The sequence below is a fragment of the Mauremys mutica genome, chromosome 9 (genome assembly GCF_020497125.1).
Source record: "Mauremys mutica isolate MM-2020 ecotype Southern chromosome 9, ASM2049712v1, whole genome shotgun sequence".
Lineage (NCBI taxonomy): Eukaryota > Metazoa > Chordata > Testudines > Geoemydidae > Mauremys > Mauremys mutica.
This window is the reverse complement of record NC_059080.1, coordinates 76,895,529-76,919,074: the sequence shown is the minus strand read 5'-3', so window position 1 is coordinate 76,919,074 and position 23,546 is coordinate 76,895,529. Positions and strand designations below refer to the sequence as shown.

General features: G+C 41.5%; 1 protein-coding gene across 4 annotated transcripts in view; it reads right to left on the bottom strand.

The window, feature by feature from the left end:
* Window positions 1-15,644: 15,644 nt before the first annotated feature.
* AGTR1 (angiotensin II receptor type 1) overlaps window positions 15,645-23,546 on the bottom strand; it is a 50,905-nt gene continuing 43,003 nt past the window's right edge. For 3 of the 4 annotated variants that reach the window (XM_045029790.1, XM_045029789.1, XM_045029793.1), the window contains one exon: window positions 15,645-17,614. In XM_045029790.1, coding sequence (XP_044885725.1) covers window positions 16,486-17,565 — 1,080 coding nt within the window. In that variant the 5' untranslated portion in view covers window positions 17,566-17,614 and the 3' untranslated portion in view covers window positions 15,645-16,485. The remainder of the gene's footprint in view (window positions 17,615-23,546) is intronic. The other variant, XM_045029792.1, reaches the window with a different exon arrangement.

The following is a 23,546-nucleotide window of genomic DNA, read 5'->3' as shown; positions in this document are numbered from 1 at the left end:
CTCCTTTGTCTTGATCCATGCTCCTGTTTGAAATGCTCATGATCTTTCTGTGTATATTTAAAATAACAGACGATACAAGTGTCAAGTTAAACAGAATGTTGATGTTACACATCACTTTTCTGTGTGTTATGTGTTGCATAAGTGATGTCAAAATAAAACCCTTCATGTTTTGTAATGGGAAGCTAAGGATATACCATTAATGAATTACCCCTCAGCAAGAAATGCTTATCCTTATTATCCAGCATATTTCACTGTTTTATGCAGCTGGGATACATCTGTTCCTACTTGGTTGTTTCTACAATTGTAGAAACATCAGATGTTAATATGTTTCTCTCATTCAGGGTAGAGGAAAAAGAAGCAAATTATGGATTTGCTTGAGCTTTTCATTCAAGTCATTCTCTTGGGTTTCTGGCATTCGTTCTTTAGCAATGGTATATCCATTCGCAGCTGTGTGTTTATGCTGGGGGATCGCAACCCATCATCATGGAATTCAAATTATAGTACTAAAATCTAGCTATTTTTGTGTCTGGCATCTTGCACCAAGTTGTGTTAACCCAAAGTAAGTTGTCATTGAATAGGCTGCATGTTTTAATTTATGATGTTAGTTTTCATCTTGCACCATGTGAATTGCTTGGTGGTGGTCAGTAGGGAGCTGGCATCTGACCTAGGTTTCTGCTAGACCTTGTTTTCAGCTATACAGGCTCTTCCTGAGAATGCCAGGCAATATGTGCAAGCGGAGAGTGAGTTTAAGAAAATCCAGGGCAGAGCCCTGACATGGGGCCCCTGTGTCTCTGCCCCTATAGCCCCATGTCTGCACTGGGCCCCCACACTTGGAGCAGGGCTGACAGCCCCCCTCCCCTCACCCAGAGAAGTAGTGGCATGAGGCAGTATCAGCAGAGGAGCAGGGGCACCCTTTCCCTCTGGAGAAGCAGGGTGACCCTCAATATTTACCCAGCAGCCAAAGAATATCTGCTTGTCTGGGTGGGTTGGGCTAGCTGCGCTCTTTTGTTACACACAGATCTCTGCTTGGGCCGTGTTGGTAGGGCCTCCTGGGCAGTGGTGCTTGGAGTTAAGACCCTATTCAGATGAACTGAACACTTCCCCCTCTTAGAACTGTTGTTTCATGCTGTCTGAAGACTCAAGCAAACATCATTGCATAGGTTAACTGTGATTATGTTTTCAAGCTTTCCTTCACAACCAGGAGGAAGGAAGGTCAGACCCACGGTCCATCTAGCCCAGCTGTCTTCAGACAGTGGCCGGTGCCAGATACTTCAAAGGGAATTAACAGAACTGGGGAATTATTGAATGATCCATCCCCTGTTGTCCAGTCCTAGCTTCTAACAGTAAGGGGTAAACATCTAATAACTTTTTTAAAATGAAAGCTGAGATTCTGATTTAGGCCCTGCCTCTTGAAGACAGGTGATTATAAGTATTTAGACTAAATCCCTTCGTTGATCTGGGTCATAGTGTCTGTGCCTTAATGTGGTCCTGTCAAATGAGATGAGGAGAAGGCGACCTATGGCAGTGGTTCTCAACCAGGGGTACGCAGAGGTCTTCCAGGGGGCACGTCAACTCATTTAGCTATTTGCCTACTTTTACAACAGGCTACATAAAAAGCTCTAGCGAAGTCAGTACAAACTAAAATTGCATTCAGACAAAATGAGAAAGTAAGCAATTTTCAGTAATAATGTGTTGTGACACTTCGTATTTTTATGTCTGTTTTGTTAGCAAGTAGTTTTTAAGTGAGGTGAAACTTGGGGGTATGCAAAACTTGGGTGAAACAAATCCAACTTCTGAAAGGGGTACAGTAGTCCCTTTCAGTGACCTAGGGGCCTGTTAACAGAGAAGCAGGTACAGGATCATGGGCAGGAACAAATGGAAGAGGCAGCTGACATGAAGAGCAGAAGAGACCAAAGAGGAGTAAATATGTGTTGTATTAAAAGCCGATAAAAATGTACAATGTCTTTCCCAATACTGCTTTTCTATATAAACTAATGCTGTAGTTGCCACAAGGATGTTGAATGATTTTGAATAGGTTTGATTGGAAGGGGAGGTGATCCAGGAGATGGTCTTTCTGAAGTGTGGTCCACATTTAAGAACACTATTCAGAATCCCCTGATCTTTGGAAACATTGTTGTGTTAGTGTAAGTTAACAAGAAAAGTAACGTGTGTTACTGCTAGATGGAAGTAGTAATTCTTGTGCAATTTTATTTGTAGCTATCTTTGTTCAGGTAGCGGTAGAAATTTTAGTGAAATAGCTGAAAGAGCTCATGTAAAATAGACTTTGTTACAACATTGACTTTTCTCTTTATAACATTTCTCTTTCTGTCATTTCTTCTGTCATTTTGGCAGTACTTAATAAAATTGTTTCATAACTGCTGTTCCCCTTATAATTCCTTTACTGTAATTGGGTTATATTATGTTGTACAAAGGTGGAAAATATGTAAGTGCTCGGTACTAAAGTGCATGTTATTACTTCAAAAACTCTGCTTGGGTGACAAGAATTAATTAGAATTCTAAATTATTACATAAGCCTTCTGTTCTACAGTGGGAGCTTTAGTGAAATGCTGACACTGGATAATTAACAGGCACTATTCTGTCTCTTCATTTTGGATAGTCCATAAAAGATTTGATGCTTCCTTTCCTGAAACAAACAAAAACAGCGTCTGAACTGTCAGAAAATAACAGCAGTTCTTGAAGGCTAATCATTACCAGCCTTTGTCATGGGGTTGTAATTGTTTCATGAATTCTGCTTCAATCAGGGAAAAATATGTTTAAGTGCCAATAAAAGTTTTTATGCTGCTATGATTTTTTCCCCCCCAATTAATGGCTTTATTCTACTGTTTGTGTCTAAGCAACACTGTACATGTTAACGCAAATTATTCCAAACTCTCAGTCAGTGAGGCACAATCTAGTGCCAATAGCATTGGCTTAATTTTCTGATTAATATGTGGTAAAAAGAAATGCTGTGGCACTGGAAAAGGCAGATACAAAGGCTAGGAAGCTGGTTTGAAGGTCAAAAGGGAATCAAAGATTAAATATTAATTTGAGTGAGTGTAGCAATTCCACATTTAAGAGCTGGCCCTCCTTCTTGAATCAGAGGCCCCAAAACTTCCCTGCCCAAGGTTCTATCACTTTGACTGGCATTGCTTTTTGTTAAGCAGCTCATGGGTCGCACTGTGTACATCCCATTGCGACACAAGTGCTGGCGTTGTGATTGTATGTCATTTTCATGTGTGTACAAGAAGAGATAACATTATACATCTGATATTTTACTTCTGATTGATTTTCAGTATTGGTGTGTTTCCACTGAAGTCAATAGGAAAGCCATCCCTTGACATCAATAGGACCAGAGCTAAATCAACACGAAGAGCTTCCGATAATCCCACCCATGCTATGCAACCTCTTAAATATTGTTCATTGCATGGGATTCCAAGTTAGTCTCATTTAACAGGCTTGAAATACAGTTTGTTCCCGAAAGTAATTCTTTAGGTAGAAAGAACTAAGGCAGACCCATCTCAGAATGGTGTGAGAGAATGCTAGAAGCCACACTGAAGGGTCATGTTTGATCACAGGACCATCTTATTTCAGAATTGCTTTTAAGGCTTGGTTATATGCTCACTGAAGTTGATGGCAAAACTCTTAGCATCAGGCCCTTAAAACATTGCTGAAATAAATTGGTGAAATATAGAATCTTCCAACAGTTTAAGTTCTAGGTATAAAACTTCATGTCCTTGCATGTATTTTTACATTTTTGATTGCTATAGTGCCGGGGTCAGCAACCTTTCGGAAGTGGTGTGCCAAGTCTTCATTTATTTACTCCAATTTAAGGTTTCATGTGCCAGTAATACATTTTAATGTTTTTAGAAGGTCTCTTTCTAGAAGTCTATACTATATAACTAAACTGTTTTATGCATGTATGTATGTAAAGTAAATAAGGTTTTTAAAATGTTTAAGAAGCTTCATTTAAAATTAAATTAAAATGCAGAGCCCCCTGGACCAGTGGCCAGGACCTGGGCAGTGTGAGTGCCACTGAAAATCCGCTTGCGTGCCGCCTTCGGCACGCGTGCCATAGATTGCCTACCCCTGCTATAGTGTATGAAGATGTAGATCTTTAAACCAAACAAAAATGGGAATCAGCCTTGATTGGCCCAAACAACATTTGCGCCCCCCTCCCCCTTTGTTTTTTAAAATAAAGAGCTGAAAAGGGACATTGAAACAGATTAGATTTCAAGTTGCCTAATTATTAATAGTAATATAGCGAAAATAGCTTCAGATACTACTCCTGCCAATGAGTCCCCCTCCCATTTTGTGTGTTTTTTATTACTTGTTTTCCATTTAAAAAAAAAAGTTTTCTGTCCTGTTGTGAAAGATCCACACAAATGGAAGGAGAAACTGAATATACAGAGGAAACAGTGAATCTTACTGCACAGGGAATGGTGGTAACTGTACAAAGTGAACAGACTGAAATTTAGAAAGAAAAATCAGTTTTTGTCCTTAGATCTTATTTAAAAAAAATAAAATAAAAAAAAACATTTTCACACAGAAACCTGACTTTTTCCAAGCTGATGATGTCCTTTAAAAGTAATTGCACATAATCTGAGGTAATAGACAAAGTCCACAAATAAGAGTGCCTTATCCTTTCTCCTTATGTTTTATTGAAGTGTATTGGATTTAAAAAAACTAGAAACATAAGATGACAAAATGATGGATTGCATCCTTGATATTATCCTCTGTGTTTTCCTCCACTTTAACAACTGTGGATCAAGTATTATCCGAAGGTTAAGAAAAGAACATGTATTACAAGAATTCAGCATAAACTTTAATAGATACAGTTAATCAAATTTAAGCCCCTCCAAAATCCTAAAAACAGCCAAACTGTACTTGATTAGCATTTGTAGTGTGTGAGAATGTGGCTACAACACAAATACTGCATGTGGTTGCTGGTTGGTATATGCAGTATGTTATAAAGGAAAATGAACAATGCAGGCACGGACATGGCTGGTTTAGTGTAGAATTCAAAGAAAAAAAGGTGTCGCAGCCTATGCAATTCATTGGGCCTTGATCACTTTAAGTAGGATTTTATTCCTCAAAACACTACTCAGCATGTCTAGAGATGGAATTTATGGAGCCGTAGATTTGACAAAATACTGCTAGCCTCTTCTGTTGCACAGACGCATTATCAACAAAATGGTAACACAAAAGAGAGCTGCTCTTATTCCTCTTTACCGTTACCACTTATTTTACACAAATATAATGGGCCAAATACTTTGATAGTGTAACTTTAAGTCAATGGAGTTAATTTGTAGAGAATTTGACCCTAAACCTGCTCCAAGATAAGCACTAAAATGCAGGGTGAAAAATGTGCCTCTTGACTGTAATTTATTAAATGTTTCCAGCATTCCATTGGAGAGAGGGTCAAAATTGAAGAACATAACTTAAGATTTTTCAAATGTACCATATTTTTGTAACATTAGGACAATACCGTAGTTCACTGGTCCACATAAAGGTAATGTATTGATCACAAACCTGAATTTTAAGGTTTCTTTTTGGCCCTGATCCTGCCAACTCTTAGGCACATTCTTAACTTTATTCACCTGAATAGTCTCACTGAGTTTAATAAGCATTTATAGTCTATCATGTAAACTAATTCACAAACCAAATTCATCAGCAAAGTAAAAATAACATTACCGCTTCCTAACCTTTAGGAGTATATATTGTAGAGAATTTGCATTTCCAATTGCAACCCAGCATTCTTTCTTTTGTTTTGTTATATATATACTGGGACTTATTTAAACTGATTCTCTATAGCACTGTTCAGCCAAAGATATCACACCGGTATTGAGAGGCTTCATTTTTAAAGAAGTAACAGGCCTGTCTCATCTTACGCTGGGGTTACATTCCGCGGTCAGCGCGTAAAGCGAAAACCGCGTATAGTCAAAATTACATTGAGTGTAATGGTGGGCGGAATCGCCCGCACTATAGGAACAGTATTTTAATTGTTGTTTTTCTCTTTTTTTGTTTTTGCCAACCGTGTAAAGCTGAATTCATGCATGTTAAATATTTCTGGGAAGATGCAAGATGCAACAGACCTGTATGACTTTCTTGTTTACCTATCAAAAAAAAAAATAAAGACTCTCCTAAGGTCACATATGGTATGTCTACCCCACAGTCAGGACAGCACACTTAAGCATACCAGATCTGGCTGGCTGAGCTAGCTTGCTAAAAGTAGTGTAGTGTAGCTGTGGCATCATGTTAGTTGCCCAACTGTGTACCTAGGATCTCCGGTGGAATTGTAGTCAGGAGGCTAGCCTGAGTTGCTGCTCATGCTGCCATGGCTACCTTGCTATTTTTAGTGAACTATCTCAATCAAAGCTAGCTCAGATATGCCTACCTGTGCAGTGATCATGCCTCCTGACTGCAGTGAGCCCTACCAGAGTCAGCGGCTGAGCCATTCAGAGCCCAGGTGTCTTGCCTCCTAGTTTGTACTGTCAAATAGTAGCCTCAGTAGGTTCACAAATATCCTGCTGAAGCTAAACACATGCATTAGACATTGTAGGCAAACAAAACTTGAACAAACCACCACTGGTTACAAACTGAAGATTAACTTGAATCAATGCTTAGTTTAAGTGCGACTGAGGTTGTTTTAATGTTTCTGACAGCTTAAAAAACTTGACGGGAAAACCTTTTGTGAAAAACCATTACTATTTCTGAGACTAGTAGTATAATTACTACTGGATTCCTGTCAAAATGTTGATAGATTTTCAAACTAGTAATACATGACTATCAAAATATCTCATATCTATTTAATGATTGTGCAATAAACACATCCGCTGCTCAACTCTCATGTAAAGATTTATGAGGGATAATAAATAAAATAGGTAATTGACAAAGTTAGTGTAAATACCCAGAGAAACTACTCAATTATATCAGATATACACCATTTCCATATGGAAAGCACAGAGATGCTTTGTAATATCATACTGAACAGTGTATAATATGGGAAAATGCACACTCTTTTCTGTATTTTTCTTGACATTCATACTAAAGTAATCATCTGAGCCAGCTTCTTGAAAAAGTTTAAAAATTAATATATTTTTATTATCTAAAATGTACACATAATAAAATTAGTTTTTACCATATCACTGAAGGGTACACTGCAGGTCATTTACAATCTTTCTTGGTGGTCATATGGTGTACACAGTGAGGGGATGGGGGTGTGTTTAAACATTGTTGGTTTACTTGATTATTTTTCACAGTGAAAAATTACATTCTAAGTTAATAATAATAAATATATAGACTCTTATTTCCAGCTCTGATTTGTTTTTTTCTGTGTATATATTTTATATATAGTAGATGTATATCTTTTGTGCAATGAACTAAGGAATATGTGATCGCAGGTTATTATGCATAGCTAATACACATTGCCGTATATTCCTTTTCATAGGTATAGAATTATCTATTGCAGTGGTCTTCAACTTTTTTTTCCCATTTGTGGACTCCTGAACAATTTCTGGAAACGGACAGAATTAAACCTATAAATGTTGCACATGCTCAGCATGGCATGTGATGCAGCATGAGAAAGGGCACTAAACTGTGGGCTTCTATGGTAATGACTACACGTCTGGGTTTTGACCTGTGGATGGGGATATTCCCATACTTTTGATCAGAAAACCAGGATGCCTTTTCTGGGCTCTGACATTTTTTTATTTTCATAGTTTTCTTTTATGGACCCTTAGACTGTGATCTAGGGACCCGAAGGGGGTTCCCAAACTGTTTGAAAACCATTGATCTATTGTTGCCTTTTTCCCTTAAGAACCCTTCTTTTTATGAAAGAGCTGCCAAACAGGGGCAACTAGCCACTAATAGATCCGGTCCAAAGATTTGATTTATTTTATTATTTGTGTTTGAGTTTTATATTAAAAAGCCTGTTTTTATGAACATTTGGGGGAATTTTTTTTGGTGCATGGGGAAACATTTTCCCCTCCTCCCCCACCCACAAGAAAACACCAAATTAAAACCTTTACAATATTCTGTTTTCCCCTTTTTCAGTGGCAAAGGGAGAAAAAGGAGCAGAAGGACCAATTAATTGCTAATTAATTGCTCTTTTTAAACCTGTGGGAGAAAAATGAGTTTGAAATTTTTGCACTTTTACCACAAATAACTAATTTTTATTCAGCTGGCTTCTAGCTATTGCCAATATGCTCCCCCAGTTAGATTATAAGCTCCATGAAGGTAGGTAGAGGGGTGTGTGTGTGTGTGTACACGTACACGCCTCCCATTAAAATGGGCCCTGATCCTGACTGGGGCCTCTGGGCACTTCCACAATATAAATAATAATAATAGAGATAATTAAAGTACATAGAGACCGAGTAAGTTAAATAAGAATGTACAGGCCCAGATGTACTATAATCCTCATCTGTTTTCTGCAGTGTGGAAATCTCTACAAGGCTGTGCCTACGGGCTGAGCACTGCTAAGTATTTGCATGGTTTCTAGAGTTCAAAACATAGACAGAAGTGGTGCCATTTGATTTTAGCCTAGAAGTTCTGAGTGCTGTGTTTGGGCCCGATCCTGCATTCTTTCTGCAAATAAACACTCCATGGAGTCTGGTGCCTGATCCAATTTACAATGAAGTCACGTGGAGCCTTTGCATTTATTTCAAAGGGAATTGAATCAGACCCTCCCCAGAGCACAATGAACACAGTCTAGTATTAATTATGAGAACTTTGGTATGACTGATCGTGATTGAGGAACAGAGCGAACATTTCATTCAAACTGCCATTATCTTTGCCACTTTCTCCAGTTTTCAGCTTTTCATCATAACTCTAATACTTCTTGAGTACTTGTAATAAAATGGAAACGTTTTAACTGTCACTCTCAAATGGCCAACATAACAGGAAAGCTGCCCCTGTGAAAAACATTATCTATTAAATGATGACCCAGGCATTAATGTTGATAATAAAGACAACAGAAGCAACTGTTATCCCATACAAGAATAATACAGTTACACAAGAAGGCCTTATGCAATTTAAAATAATTTCTAAGAAAGCAACAAACAGTTAACATTCACCACTTTACAAATTATCTGCACAAAAACACTGTAGAAAACATTCTACATTTAGATCTTGTTGCTTTAGTTTTTCATACGTATATTTAAAGTTATAGGACATCACACTAGCCACTACAATTATCACTGCTGCGCTGTTTTAAATTCATACGTTTTCCCCCCATAATGATCTGAATGAGTGTATACAGAGGGCTTGAACCTAAGGTGACAGTCAATGGCAATGAGCCTGACAACTCTTGCCAGTCGGATTAGCAATGTGCTAGTTCAGCCTTGGTAGCAAGGTTGCTGGGGAAACAGACTTGATGATTGATAACTCAGCCTCGTTGGCTTGCACCCTCAGGTGTCATGGGGTTTTGGCCAAGCCCATCAGCATGATGTAGTGGAACAGCGTGGAAGAGACCTTGGCCTTGCAGTGGGATAACAACAGCTTGATGAGGGTAGATAGATATTGTATATTTGGATCTGGTCATGCTGTTTTCAAAGATATGCCTTTCAAAACTTTTTCTAACTACTACTAACACAATGAACAGATTTTGTGTTTAGTGTTTTAACATCACATACTAAAAACAACTTTCTACAAACTTAAATGATAATTTTCAATGTAAGCAACCTCCCACTTTATAGGGTTTTTTTCAGTGTTTCTGACATTTGGCCCTCTTTCCTTTGCAAAACTTATCTTGGGGAACATCAACATGTACAATTGTAATATACAGTATATTTTGACAGGAAGCTACACAAGGAAAAGAGAAAAACATGGGAATCATACACAGCCACTGATGCTGCCAGAATGTCAAGTACATGATGACACATATCAGGGGGTAGCCATGTTAGTCTGTATCCACAAAAACAACAAGGAGTCCGGTGGCACCTTAAAAACTAACAGATTTGTTTGGGCATAAGCTTTTGTGGGTTAAAAACCCACTTCTTCAGATGCATGGAGTGAAAATTGCAGATGCAGGCATTATTATACTGACACATGAAGAGAAGAGAGTTACCTCAAAAGTGGAGAGAAGGGAGTACCTCACAAGGCAATGGCCCTGTCAACCCTGGTTTTCAACTTGTGAGGTAACTCCCTTCTCTTCATGTGTCACTATAATAATGCCTGCATCTGTAACTTTCACTCCATGCATCTGAAGAAGTGGGTTTTTTTACCCACGAAAGCTTATGCCCAAACAATCTGTTATTCTTTAAGGTGCCACCGGACTCCTTGTTGTTTAAGTACATGATGAGAATCTTAACAAAATAATTCTGGAAAACCAGAAAAGCCTTTTGGCATAATTCACTCTGCAGTACCTTGATGAACACTGTGAAACAGAAATCGTTAAGATAATGGCCAAATTCATCCCCGATATAACTTTATTGTCTTCATTGGAATTTAGTCCAGTAAGTGTGCACATATATGATGGAACATAAGAACACAAAGTACAAGCTAGGAGGATGTTCAGTATGAAACATGAGTCATATAAAGTACTATTACACAATAAATAGAATAAATATAATGCACATCTCAGGTATACCATTGCTTAAACATGATTCTGCCAGCAGAAAGGAAATACAAAATATTCATTCAAACATGGCAACAGCATATATGTGTGAAGTGACAGGAGTGGGTGAAGTAATTCCTGTATTTAGGACTGTATACTGTCCTTGATTCACAGCTAGAGACCCCATTAATATCTGCAGGAGTTTCCCATACTAACAGAGGAAAGTATAGAGATAGATTCATAGTTGGTAAAGTGCTGTGGCCCTTCTCTGGATGAAAGATGATCTATAAATGCATCTATTTTAAAATAGTCACATTATAATTACCTCACCACACATTAAGCTGTGGGCACCTTTGGCTGGCTTGTTGGAAAAGGTGTGTGCTCCATAAGAGTTAGAGAGCCAGGGAATGACTTTGCTGCAGCTGAAGACCAGGTCAGCATGGGGATGTTGATCCATCCCCCCAGGTTTATCAGAAGAGTGGTGGACTATATAGGTCCACACTGGTGCAGGAAAAGCCCTCTTTTACGTGAACCAGATGGAGCAGCACCTACCTGTGGAAGTAGTCAAATCCCAGGTTTTGTCAGGACTTGCTGTGGGCATTGTGTTCGGGCAGGTCTACACTAAGGGCGGGGGTCGAACTAGGGTACGCAAGTTCAGCTACGTGAATAGCGTAGCTGAACTCGAAGTACCCTAGTTCGAACTACTTACCCATCCAGATGCCGCGGGATCAAAGTCTGCGGCTCCAAGGTCAACTCCGCCACCGCTGTTTGCAGTGGTGGAGTACCGGAGTCGACCGGAGCGCGCGGGGAGTTCGAACTATCGCGTCCAGATTAGACGCGATAGTTCGAACTCCGAGAAGTCGAACTCACCGTGTCGACCTGGCAGGTAAGTGTAGTTGCTCCTTAGTTGCTCCTTTCTTGGGGTGCTGGGAAGAAATTTTTTTCCTTCACTGCCAGATTAACCAAGGTGAAGTGGGGTTTTTCCATCTTTCCCACAGTGGGTTTGAGGGAGCTTAGTTGGGGCAAACATGAAATGGGAGTTAGGCTATAATATCACAACTCTTTACATGGTTGGGCAGATGACCATTACCAGTACTCCATAGGGAATGGATACAGTGATCAGATAAAGTGGATTGGTAAAAGATTTAAGAAAGCAGAAACAGAAAGTGTTTGGGGCCCCTCCTTTATAGCCACCCCCTAGCCCTCATTTTGGTGAGGTCCCAGTAGCTGGCTGGCTGGGGACCAAGATGGGTAAGGGGGCGGGCTGATGGAAGCTCCTGGTGTATATAGTGAAATGATTATGGAATTACCTACACTGTACACGTTTATCTGCTGGGTACTCCCAGACACTTAAGAATAAAGTTGTGGCCTAATTAAACCACATCCAGTGTCTCCTGTCGTCCTTCCAGCATACATGGACAATGTGTACAGTATATTTATTAAACTGTGTATTTATTAAGCCCTTAGGGGTCTGTTCTCCTTAGGCCTGTATAACTAGCATTTATATAGGGCAAATTATACAGGCCTGATTAAAGGCCCACTGAAGTGAATTGGAGTCATCCGATGTGTCTAAGGAGCCAAATCTTACTCTTTCCTTCTGACCATACGCAAAGAGCTGAACTGCGACAGTAGATTGTGGAGAGGCAACTTTCTCCATAGAAGTGGAGAGGAGGAAATGGGGGCGTGGCTGGAGGGGTCTTCACTATGTGGATTCACTGGGCCAAGTCTCCTTCCCCATATATTAGGGGCAGCTGCTGTCACTATGGCCAATGGGCTGTAGTAGTGGTTATGAAGGAGCTGTGCTAGTGCTTTGTTCTCCCCCCTTACGCATAGCGAGCTCAGGCAGAGTTTGTGCAAGAGACCAAGAGTTGGCCTGTGGAGAGCATTCCAAGGCAGGCTAGGAGATACGAGGCACAAAAGCAAGAACACACTTGTGTTGCTGCAACAGCCCATAGCACTAGCACCAGGGATGAGTCTGCTCTTAAATGTCAATTTGGTGGCTTTGCAGAGGGCCCGGGAACTGTACATACTGTCCTTCCCACTCTTCTGACTCTGTGTTTTAAAAGAGTTAGCAGTGCTGCCTCCACCTAGCGTCTCTGGAGGCTGCACACTTGGAAGCCTGGTCTTTTTTTCAGATTTCTTGATTTTAATCTGTAGTATTTGGGTAGTTTCTTATCCACCATCTGTTAATTGGTTTTGCAAATGCTAGACTAGGAACCACACACATTTAGCACCTATTCTCTTCCTCTCCTCCAATAAAAGCCATGACTAAAGAATTATGTAGCAAAAGATTAATCCCCTACTCCCTCTAATTACCTATGTGGGGTTGGTTGTTCATTAAAAACACACCATGTGCACCCCTTCTCTACCTCTCCCATAGTCACACATCCAAGTATACATCTCTCTTATTTGCCCCAGATTTGTACAGGCTTAGAACCCCAAGCAGTAGTTTTCCTGCACTTGTTACTAAGCCACAAGCTTTCCTGAGGCCAAAGTGATCAAAACCACTGACCAATGTACCTCTCTGTTCATTTTCTGCTGTTAGACAATTGTTTTTCCCCCCAGATAATTTTAAAAATAAAACTCACAAGCCTGTGATGTGGTTACTCCTATGGAACTCATACCACAGATAGGAAGATTAATTGGCTTGCAGATGCATGAGAAGACAGGGAGATCATTTCTCATCTTAAGCTGATATGAGTATCCAACACACATAAATGGCCTTGTCCAGCAGATAGCATCCACAGCCAGCCAACCTGCAGATGGGAAAGATGGATGCTCTCTGGTAGATGAGGACCTAAATATCAATGCATATCTATATCTATATCCATATATATCAAAATCTAATACTCCTGCTTCAACTTAGAGTATTTAATGCAATGCAACTATTTTGGATACTTTCCAAAGTATAATGGACCAAATTTTGCCTTCAGGTACATATCTCCCATTAGTTTTAATTGAATATCATGTGCAAATCTCAGAGTAGATTTAAGATAATAAGTATTTAAGATAGTAAATGTAAGATATTAAATACATTTACATATATTTCATTGTCTAATTCTGAGCTATACATTAATATTAAAATCAATATAATAAATAATATAACAATAATGGTGCCTTTCATTTTCCACAGTGAAAATAAATCCTGGAATAATATTTCTCTGTGTATAATATAATATTCAGAAGTTAGAGATAATCCTACAACTCACAATCAAACTCAAAAACTAGTTAAGTGTCATCTCTAATTTGTGAAAATACTACATTTAGGATAGTAATCTCACTGTTATGTTTTGTTTATACCATTCATCTGAAATTATCAGGAACTTTTTCTTAAATTTTTATCTTTCTCTGCCAGACTGTTTTGTAAACAGATGATTTCCTTTTGCAGAGATTAGACAATTTTAAATTAGAATTGAACAAAGTTTTCTGGAAAGTTATTAGGTGAATTAAAAAGGAGGTAAAATGTAATTATGTCATTAGTTTAGGTTTCCTCAAAGGGGTGTCACTGTTCTCATTTAGAATTATAGAATCATAGACATGTAGGGCTGGAAGGGACCTCAAGAGGACATTTAATCCAACTCCCTCACTGAGATAGGATTAAGTATACCTAGACTATCCCTGACAACTGTTTATCTAACCTGTTCTTAAAAGTCTTCAGTGATTGGCATTCTGTAGTTTCCTTAGGTAACATGTTCCAGTGCTTAAATATCCCTTACAGTGAGAAAATTTTAAAAGTTAGAGGTTTATCAGCAGGAATCTGTCTGCAAATATATATATATGGCCAGATTTGCTCAGTTATTCAGATGTGAATAGGGGAATAATTCCACGTCCTTCAAGATGTCCTTCAGGATCAAATTTCTGCTCATAATTACTTTGGTGTAAATATAGAAATTGAGAGCAAAATTTAGTCGTACATTTTCATTTCTATGATTGAGAGCAGAATTTGACCCAATAAGTATGATTACATTTTTGCTTTGTGGAGTTTTGAGTGTCCAGAAATACTGAAGAAAATGTAACATTTTTAGGAGTTTGAGAAGTTCTGAGTGGATTGAATTAATGTGTTTATTTTTCATTTAGTGCTGTAATTATTCTATGAAAATAATTTTGGCTGATTCTTTAAAGCTTGCTAATGACCTCTGTCACAGGATGTCCAAATTTTGCTAATATGGAGCAGATTCTTATTCTCTTAGTCACATAAAGTAAAATTTTATTCCATGAGTAATCCCACTGATGTCAATAGGGGATATTCATGGTCAAGTGAGAGTAAGGGCTTGGCTACACTTGCAAGTTGCAGCGCTGGTAGAGGCTTTCCAGCGCTGCAATTACACCCTGTCCACACTTGCAGGGCACAACCAGCGCTGCAACTCCCTGGCTGCAGCGCTGGCCGTACACCCAGGTCTGCTTGGGGTATAAGGGTTGCAGCGCTGGTTCTGCAGCGCTGGTCATCAAGTGTGGACACTCACCAGCGCTGTTATTGGCCTCCAGGGTATAAGGAGTATCCCAGAATGCTTTTAACTAAATTATTCCCTTTGTTTTGTTATGCAGCCTCTCTTTGTTTTGTTGTCAATTCGGAGCTCCGGGCTCCGTGCACGGCACCGGGAGCTGCTTCAAACATAGCTCCTGTTTGCTGTCATTAATCTGTAACTACTGTCAACAATGAAATGAGATAACCCCCTGCAGGGGTTGAGTGTTTGCTTTGCTTGAGAGAAACGGGGGGAGGGGGCAGAGGGGGGAAAGAGTATGTTGGATGCAGGTTGTTTGCAGTTAACAGTAAGGGGGTGGGAAAATTTTCTGATTTTGCCCAGTGTCGGTTCCAAAAATCCACTCTCTCTCTCTCCCCCCCCCCCGTCCCTGTCACACTGCCCCACACCCCCCTCTTTTGAAAAGCACGTTGCTGCCACTTGAATGCTGGGATAGCTGCCCATAATTCATCACTCCCAACAGCGCTGCAAATGCTACAAATGTGGCCACACTGCAGCGCTGGTAGCTGTGAGTGTGGCCACACACCAGCGCTGGCCCTGCACAGCTGGACGACCAGCGCTGCAACTACCAGCGCTGCAGATTTGTAAGTGTAGCCATACCCTTTGACTGGTTCATATATAAACTGTGGCCATAAAAATACCCAACCTACATTTAACATAGTGATAAAAATGTGTGTGTACAAAGTAATGTTTCCTTGTATAGAATATAACTAATAGAAATATAGATTTATAAAAAATATATTTAATAAATAAAACTGCATTTTATTTTATATATTATATAAACTTTTGCCATGTTTAAAATGAATAATAATAGCAAAAATGTATGTGAACACAGTCTTGAAGTCCTTAAATCTCAATCTGAGATGGGAGTGAGACCTGCATATGTAGAATATATATATTTTCACCAACTGGGTGTATTATAAATGTAATGATACACTATATTTGTATCAAGGAAAAATTGATATTTTTCATATTTCAGACATAACTCTGTTCTCCACCATCCTCACCAAATATCATGTGAAAGAAAACAAACATTCTGTTTGACTCTGGCAACACTTTGTATAACAATTCCAAATGGTTAGCTTAGAATTGCTTATGTATGTTGAAAGTAAATTCTGCAGAGTTCATATAATTCACAAGTGATCATGCCATAACCTAAGTTCTGAGATCTTTTCAGGAGCATCATGTACGCTTCTTCCAAATTTCTGAGCTCTGAGGCAGGATGCCAAAAGACTGCCATCTTCTTGGGTTGCTTCAAATAAAAATAACAAACAGTCCTCTTGACAATATAAAAGGCCACTGCTAAATCTTCCAAAGATGATTTCTAGTAGATGATTTAATGTCTTAGTAATAATGTGCAGTAAGCTGTGATGGTCAGGACTGTGGGTGAACTTTGACACTCTTGCTATTTCATATGCAAGGTTGTTCTAGAAACATATAGCACAAAAGACATCACTCAATGTCAAAAGACCCAATAGTCTTTTTCATGGATAAACTTAAGTTTTCTGATGGTCGATAGGAAAGGGAACTCATTTTTGTTGTTAGACTTGGATGTGCTCTGAGATTTGGTGGAATGTATTTTAGTAGCTGCAGGAAATATTTTTTAAATTTTTTCCCAAAAAAACCATAAAGAAAGGGATTCAAGCAATTGTTGAAGTAAGCTATGCAGATGGTGAAGGGCATAGCTGTATCCACAACATCAACAATTTGGCATTCTGTTATGATACCTAGCTGGATTAATACATCCAGAAAGGTAAACACTTGATGAGGAATCCAGGAAAAGAAGAAGAAAAGTACTATTGCCACAATCATCTTAAAAATCTCATCATTTCTGGTCTTGTTTTTCTGAATTTGGTAAGCTTTCTTCAGCGTCTTCCAGATTAAGGTGTAACTTGTTAAAATTATCAAAAAGGGAATTAAAAAACCCAACATGTTCTTAGATAAACCTAGCCCAACAGGCAGTGTTGTATTATGGGTTTTGTACCGAAAAGCACAAATTGTCATATTCATATTCTCGACAAAAAATACATCACGGTGAATTAGGACAGGCAAACTAGCCAATCCTGCTAGCAGCCAGATGCCAATGCAAGTTATTTTGGCAACAAGCATGGTGCGCTGAAGTCGGGACTTCATTGGATGTACTATAGCCAGGTAACGGTCAATGCTAAGACATGTGAGTAGAAACACACTGGCATACAGGTTGAAACTTACCACAGCTGATGCTAATTTACATAAACAGTTGCCAAAAGGCCAGTGGTATTCCATGGCTGTGTAGGCTGCCCACAGTGGCAATGTCATTAGGAAACATAAGTCAGCCAGGGCTAAGTTCAACAGAAAGACACTAGCCACAGTCTTTAATTTCATGTAGAAGCAAATGACAATGACCACCAAGCTGTTCCCGAATATGCCTACAATAAAGATGATGCTGTAAACAGTTGGAACCATAATGTATATATAGGCATGCCTTCCTGAAACGGGGCAGTCAACATGGATTCTTTTAACAGTCCCTTCGGTAGATGAATTAAGGCTCATCTTGATCTCTTCAGTTGCAGGTTTGTTTCAGGCACAATATAAACTCTATCTGGGTGAAAAAGAAAAAAAAATCATGAGTGAAGGTTTTTTGGGGGCTTTTTTGCAATTAAATTTCAAGACTGTACCTTATGTAGCAATGATGAATCCAATTCACTGAAGGAAATTTTAACTACACTTCTAAGGAAATGAGGACATGAGAAATTAATCTACTTTTCATTAACTGAACAGCTCCATCTGATTCAGTTGAAGTCTGGGTTACAGGCCAAATCCTTAACGAGCCCTTGTTCAGGCAAAATTCCTGTTGCAAACTGATGGGGAAACATTTTCCAGCTCTTTATATTTCTCTCAATGTGTGCTGTCTTCTCTTTGTATTAATGTACCCTGGGCTATACATGCCTATTTTATGTATTTAACACTACCAAAATCCTTAATTCTTTTAAACCTCATATCATTGTATTTATTCTATTTAATTTTACACTCCCCCAGCCATATCCTGCCATCATTCTTTATGAAATCAAAATTTCAGTGCACAAGTGGATGTCGGGATAGGGCCTTTGGTTAGTTTCAGGTGGAAGCAAACATTCAGTGGTGCAAACTCACAGGTCTATTTTCCCCAGACCCTTTGCACAAAACTCCCATTGATATTAACTGTTTCAATCCTGTAGTTGTTTCTTGCCTGGAACTCTTATTGTGTGAATTTCCCACTGAAGTCAGAGAATCTCTGTAATTGGACATAGGTGGAAATAATATGCATGGAACAGGTAGAATATAGTTGTTGCTGCATAGGACCAAATATGGAGTACAATAAAAGTTGTGGTGATGATTAAATTCCCTAACCAAGTTTGCTCTCTCATTGAGCCAATGACGTACCTCAGCCAGCACTGTTCACTGATTTGGGATGAGAGATAAAGTCAGGTAATGAATTAAGGGCCTGATCAACTCCCATTGAAATCCACAGGAATCTTTCTGGGGATTGGATTGAGCCTCTGCAACGCACTGCCCAATACCAAAGCAGTAACAAAAGAACAAACCCACCTATGGGAATCCTCAACACTGGCCCACAAACAGTATGAGGCAAAACTCAAACAAGGAACAAACACAATGCCCACAATGTGATACATAATGTCAGTGCTGTTCTGGAAGGTAAAAACCACCCCACTGCACTACCAATTATCTACAGCAGGGGTAGGCAACCTATGGCACATGTGCTGAAGGCAGCACGTGAGCTGATTTTCAGTGACACTCACACTGCCTGGGTCCTGGCCACTGATCCAGGGGACTCTGCATTTTAATTTAATTTTAAATGAAGCTTCTTAAACATTTTTAAAACCTTATTTACTTTACATACAACAATAGTTTAGTTATATATTATAGACTTATAGAGAAAGACCTTCTAAACACATTAAAATGTATTACTGGCATGCAAAACCTTAAATTAGATTGAATAAATGAAGACTCGGCACACCACTTCTGAAAGGTTGCCAACCTCTGATCTACAGGAAAAAAATATGTCTTCCCATCCCCAGAACTGGCAGTCAGCTGCTTCTCTAAGGCCTGGTCCACACTAGGACTTTAATTCGAATTTAGCAGCGTTAATTCGAATTAACCGTGCACCCGTCCACACCAGGAAGCCATTTAATTCGACCTAGAGGGCTCTTTAGTTCGAATTCGGTACTACACCCCGACAAGGGGAGTAGCACTAAATTCGACATGGCTATGTCGAATTAGGCTAGGTGTGGATGCAAATCGAACTTACTAGCTCCGGGAGCTATCCCACACTGCACCACTCTGTTGACGCTCTGGACATCAGTCTGAGCTTGGATGCTCTGACCAGCCACACAGGAAAAGTCCCGGGAAAATTTGAATTCCTTTTCCTGTCTGGACAGTTAGAATCTCATTTCGTGGTTGGACATCGGGGCGAGCTCAGCAGCACCGGCAGCGATGCAGGGCTCTCCAGCAGAGGAGTTCATGTAATCTCTGAATAGAAAGAGGGACCCAGCATAGACTGACCGGGAACTCTTGGATCTGATCGGTGTGTGGGGCGAGGAGTCTGTGCTTTCGGAGCTGCGCTCCAAAAAACGGAATGCAAAGACCTACGAGAAGGTCTCCAAAGCCATGAGAGACAGAGGATACAGCCGGGATGCAACGCAGCGCCGCGTGAAAATCAAGGACCCCAGACAAGGCTACCAAAAAATCAAAGCGGCAAATGGACGCTACGGAGACTGCCACCATTGCCCCACCAGTGACCATGGACTCTGACGATGGGACAGTGTCGACGGCCAGTTCCTCGGCGATGTTCGCGGACGGGGAAGATGAGGAAGGGTTTGTGGACGACGAGGCAGGCGACAGCGCTTACAACGCTGGTTTCCCCGACAGCCAGGATCTCTTCATCACCGTCACGGAGATCCCCTACCAACCGTCCCCGGCCATTAACCCGGATCCTGAATCAGGGGAAGGATCAGTCGGTAAGTGCTTTAACCATGTAAACTTTTATTCTTAATATAACAGGAATCTGAAGTATGTGAAAAGGAGGTCTCTCTATATATGGGGATAGAACAGAAATCCTCCTGGGAGATCTCCACGAAGCTCTCCTGGAGGTAATCAAAAAGCCTCCGCAGGAGGTTCCTGGGGAGAGCTGCCTTATTGGGTGCTCCGTGGTAGTACAGTTTTCCGTGCGAGGCTTTCATGAGCTACTCAGGGAGCATTGCCTCCCCGAGCACGGCTGCATAGGGCCCTGGTTTGTGCTGGCTTTCACGCAGCATGCGCTCTCTATCTCCTTCAGTGACCGTCCTCAGAGTGATCTTGCTCGGAGACTCCTGCATCTAATTAGGGGAATTACTGTAATGTTACGCCTGGTCCAAAGTATTTTTAAAAAATCTCCGGACAGACGGCATAGCAGAGACTCAGCACGCTGCTGTGTGACGAGCGTAACGGAAACCCAAAGAATCAAATGGACGCTCATGGAGGGAGTGGGGACTGAGGACGCAAGGTATCCCACAGTTCCTGCTGTCTCCGAAAAGGATTTGCATTCTTGGCTGAGCTCCAAATGCTTCTAGGGTCAAAAACAGTGTCCGCGGTGGGTCAGGGCATAGCTAGGCAATTTACGCAGCCCCCCCACCCACCCCCAGAAGTGAAAGGGAAAACAATCCTCTCTTGACTCTTTTACATGTCACCCTATCTTTACTGAATGCTGCAGATAGACGCGATGGTGCAGCACTCAACACCAACATCCTTGCTCCCCCCACGCTATGGATGGCTGATGGTACAATAAGACTGATATCCATCGTCATCATCAGCCTATTGGCATATGGGGCAGTGCAAAAGGACTGGTAACCATGCAGACTACCATCTGTTAGGTCGATCAAGGGCGCCTGGCCCTAATTTTTCCTGGTAGATGGTACAGTATGGCTGATAACCATCGTCATCATAGCAACAGGGGGCTGAGCTTCATCAGCCCCCACCCTTCATGTGTCAAGAAAAGATTCAATTGCCCCTGGACTAGCAGCAGGATGCTGGGCTCCTCTCCTCCACACTCCTTAATGTCCTATCTGGACTATCATAGCAACTGGAGGCTGCCTTCCACTCATTTCTCACTAACAAGTCACTGTGTCTTATTCCTGCATTCTTTATTACTTCATCACACAAGTGGGGGGACAATGCTATGGTAGCCCAGTAAGGCTGGGGAAGAATGGAATGAACAGGTGGGGTTGTTGCAGGAGCACCCCCTGTGAATAGCATACAGCTCATAATCTATGCAGGATCTGACACAGAGCAGCTGTGCTCTCTGGTTCTCTGATACAGTGGTTCTCTAGTACACTTGCCCATATTCTAGGCAGGACTGATTCTCTTTTTAGATACCAAAAAGGAGGGATTGACTCAGGGAGTCATTCCCAATTTTGGCTTTTGCGCCCCTGGCTAAGAGCAGCCAGGGGCACTTATGACAGCAGCAAATGGTGCAGTGCAAAAGGACTGGTAACCATGCCCATCTTATTACCAATTTATGGTATGGTACATGGTACAGTATGGCTGGTAACCATCTCTGCTGTCATGCAAAAGCATGCTGCTGTGTAGCGCTGCTGGACCGCCTCTGTCAGCGGCATCTAGTACACATATGGTGACAGGCACAAAAGGCAAAACAGGCTCCATGGTTTCCACGCTGTGGCGTCTGCCAGGGCAATCCAGGGAAAACGGGCTTGAAATGATTGTCTGCTGTAGCTTTCCCGGAGGAAGGGATGACTGACGACATTTACCCAGAACCACCCACGAAAATGGTTTTTGCCCCATCAGGCACTGGGATCTCAACCCAGAATTCACAGAGACAGACTAGACTGTGTTCATTGTTCTCAAAAATTTATCTTTGCAAGGAATTCACTCCCTTTTTCCCATCACACAGCTTCGACTGTCTCCAGACCCGCCACAGCATCCCCCTCACAGAGGCTGGCAAAGATTAGGTGGCGAAAGAAAAAGACAGGGGACGAGATGTTCGCTGAACTTATGGGGTGCTCCTGAGCCGAGGCGGACCAGCAGAGCCAGTGGAGGGAGACCCTCTCTCTGTACCAGCGCTCACACAGCGAACGGGAGGAGAGGTGGCGTGAGGAAGACAAGCAGGCGACTCAAACGCTGCTTGGACTAATGAGGGAGCAAACGGACATGCTCCTGCGCCTTGTGCATGTTATGCAGGACCTCAGGCAGGAGGACAGAGCCCCCCTGCAGTGTATCTGCAACCGCCCTCCCCCGCCACAAAGTCCCATACCCCCCTCACCCAAAATAACCAGAAGGAGGGGCGCCAGAGGCCGTGTAAACTGTCACTGCACTCCAGCAGAGTGCTCAAGTACCCAAAAGCTCTCATACCCTAAATTTTGAGAAGTCCTTTCCTTCCCGCCTCACCCAAGCCCCCATCCCAGTTTCATCCCCTAACTGTCTAGTTGATAATAAAAAATACTTTTCTGTTAATTACTTTTTCCGTCATGTTCTTTTAGAGGAGACTGTGTTTGAAGGGGGGGAAGGGGGTTGGTAATTTGACAGGACAATCACCTTTACCAGGGTACAGACATGGGGGCAGGATCAGCAGCAGGTCACACACACACTGCTGTCAGTACGCACCCTGGTCGGTATGGGAGGTGGTTTGCAGGTTCTGTGTGGGTGGGGGGGTACGTGACTTTGTAGCGGGGGAGGGGGGCTACAGATCTCATGCAACGGTCCCTGTCCTGGACCACAGAGCCACGCAGCAGAGGAATCTGTATCCGTCCTCCCCCGCCAAAAGGCCACATAGCCCCCGCACACAGAGTCCCAAAAAGGAGGGATGGCAGGCTCCGTTGAAACATCCAGTCCGGCACTGCAGACCGCTCTGGGAGCAGGAGCCTGTCATTCCTCGAGTTTACAGGCGGTCTTTACATCACTGCACACCCTACCCAGCACAGTCCGTGTCCCGGTTTCAACCCTGTAACGCAAAGTCATCAATAAAAGAAACCTTTGTAAAGTTACAGTGGAACATGTATTTTATTTTTAAACGTGTGTTGGAAGTTGGGGAAGCGGGGTGGGCGGGGTATGTAACTGCAGATGCTAGTCAACAGTCACTTGGTAAAGAAACAGGGGCAGGTTCAGCTTCTCTGTAAAGAAACTGAACAGTCACAGGTCACGCTGCTCGCTGCTCGCTGGTACTTGAAGAGTTCCTTGTCGCTGTGCAAGGTGCCTGCACAGAGCTTCACGAGCCAGGGCATTAGCGGGTAGGCTGGGTCCCCGACGATCACTATAGGCATCTGCACATCCCCAAGACTTATTTTGTGGTCCAGGAAGAAACTACCTTCCTGCAGGCGTCTAAACAGACCACAGTTCCTGAAAACACGCACGTCATGAACTTTGCCTGGCCACTCGACGTTGATGTTGGTAAAATGTCCCCCATGGTCCACCAGTGCTCGCAGCACCATTGAAATGTAGCCCTATTTCTCAGCAGCTGACTGTGGAAGAGGTGGACGATAAGG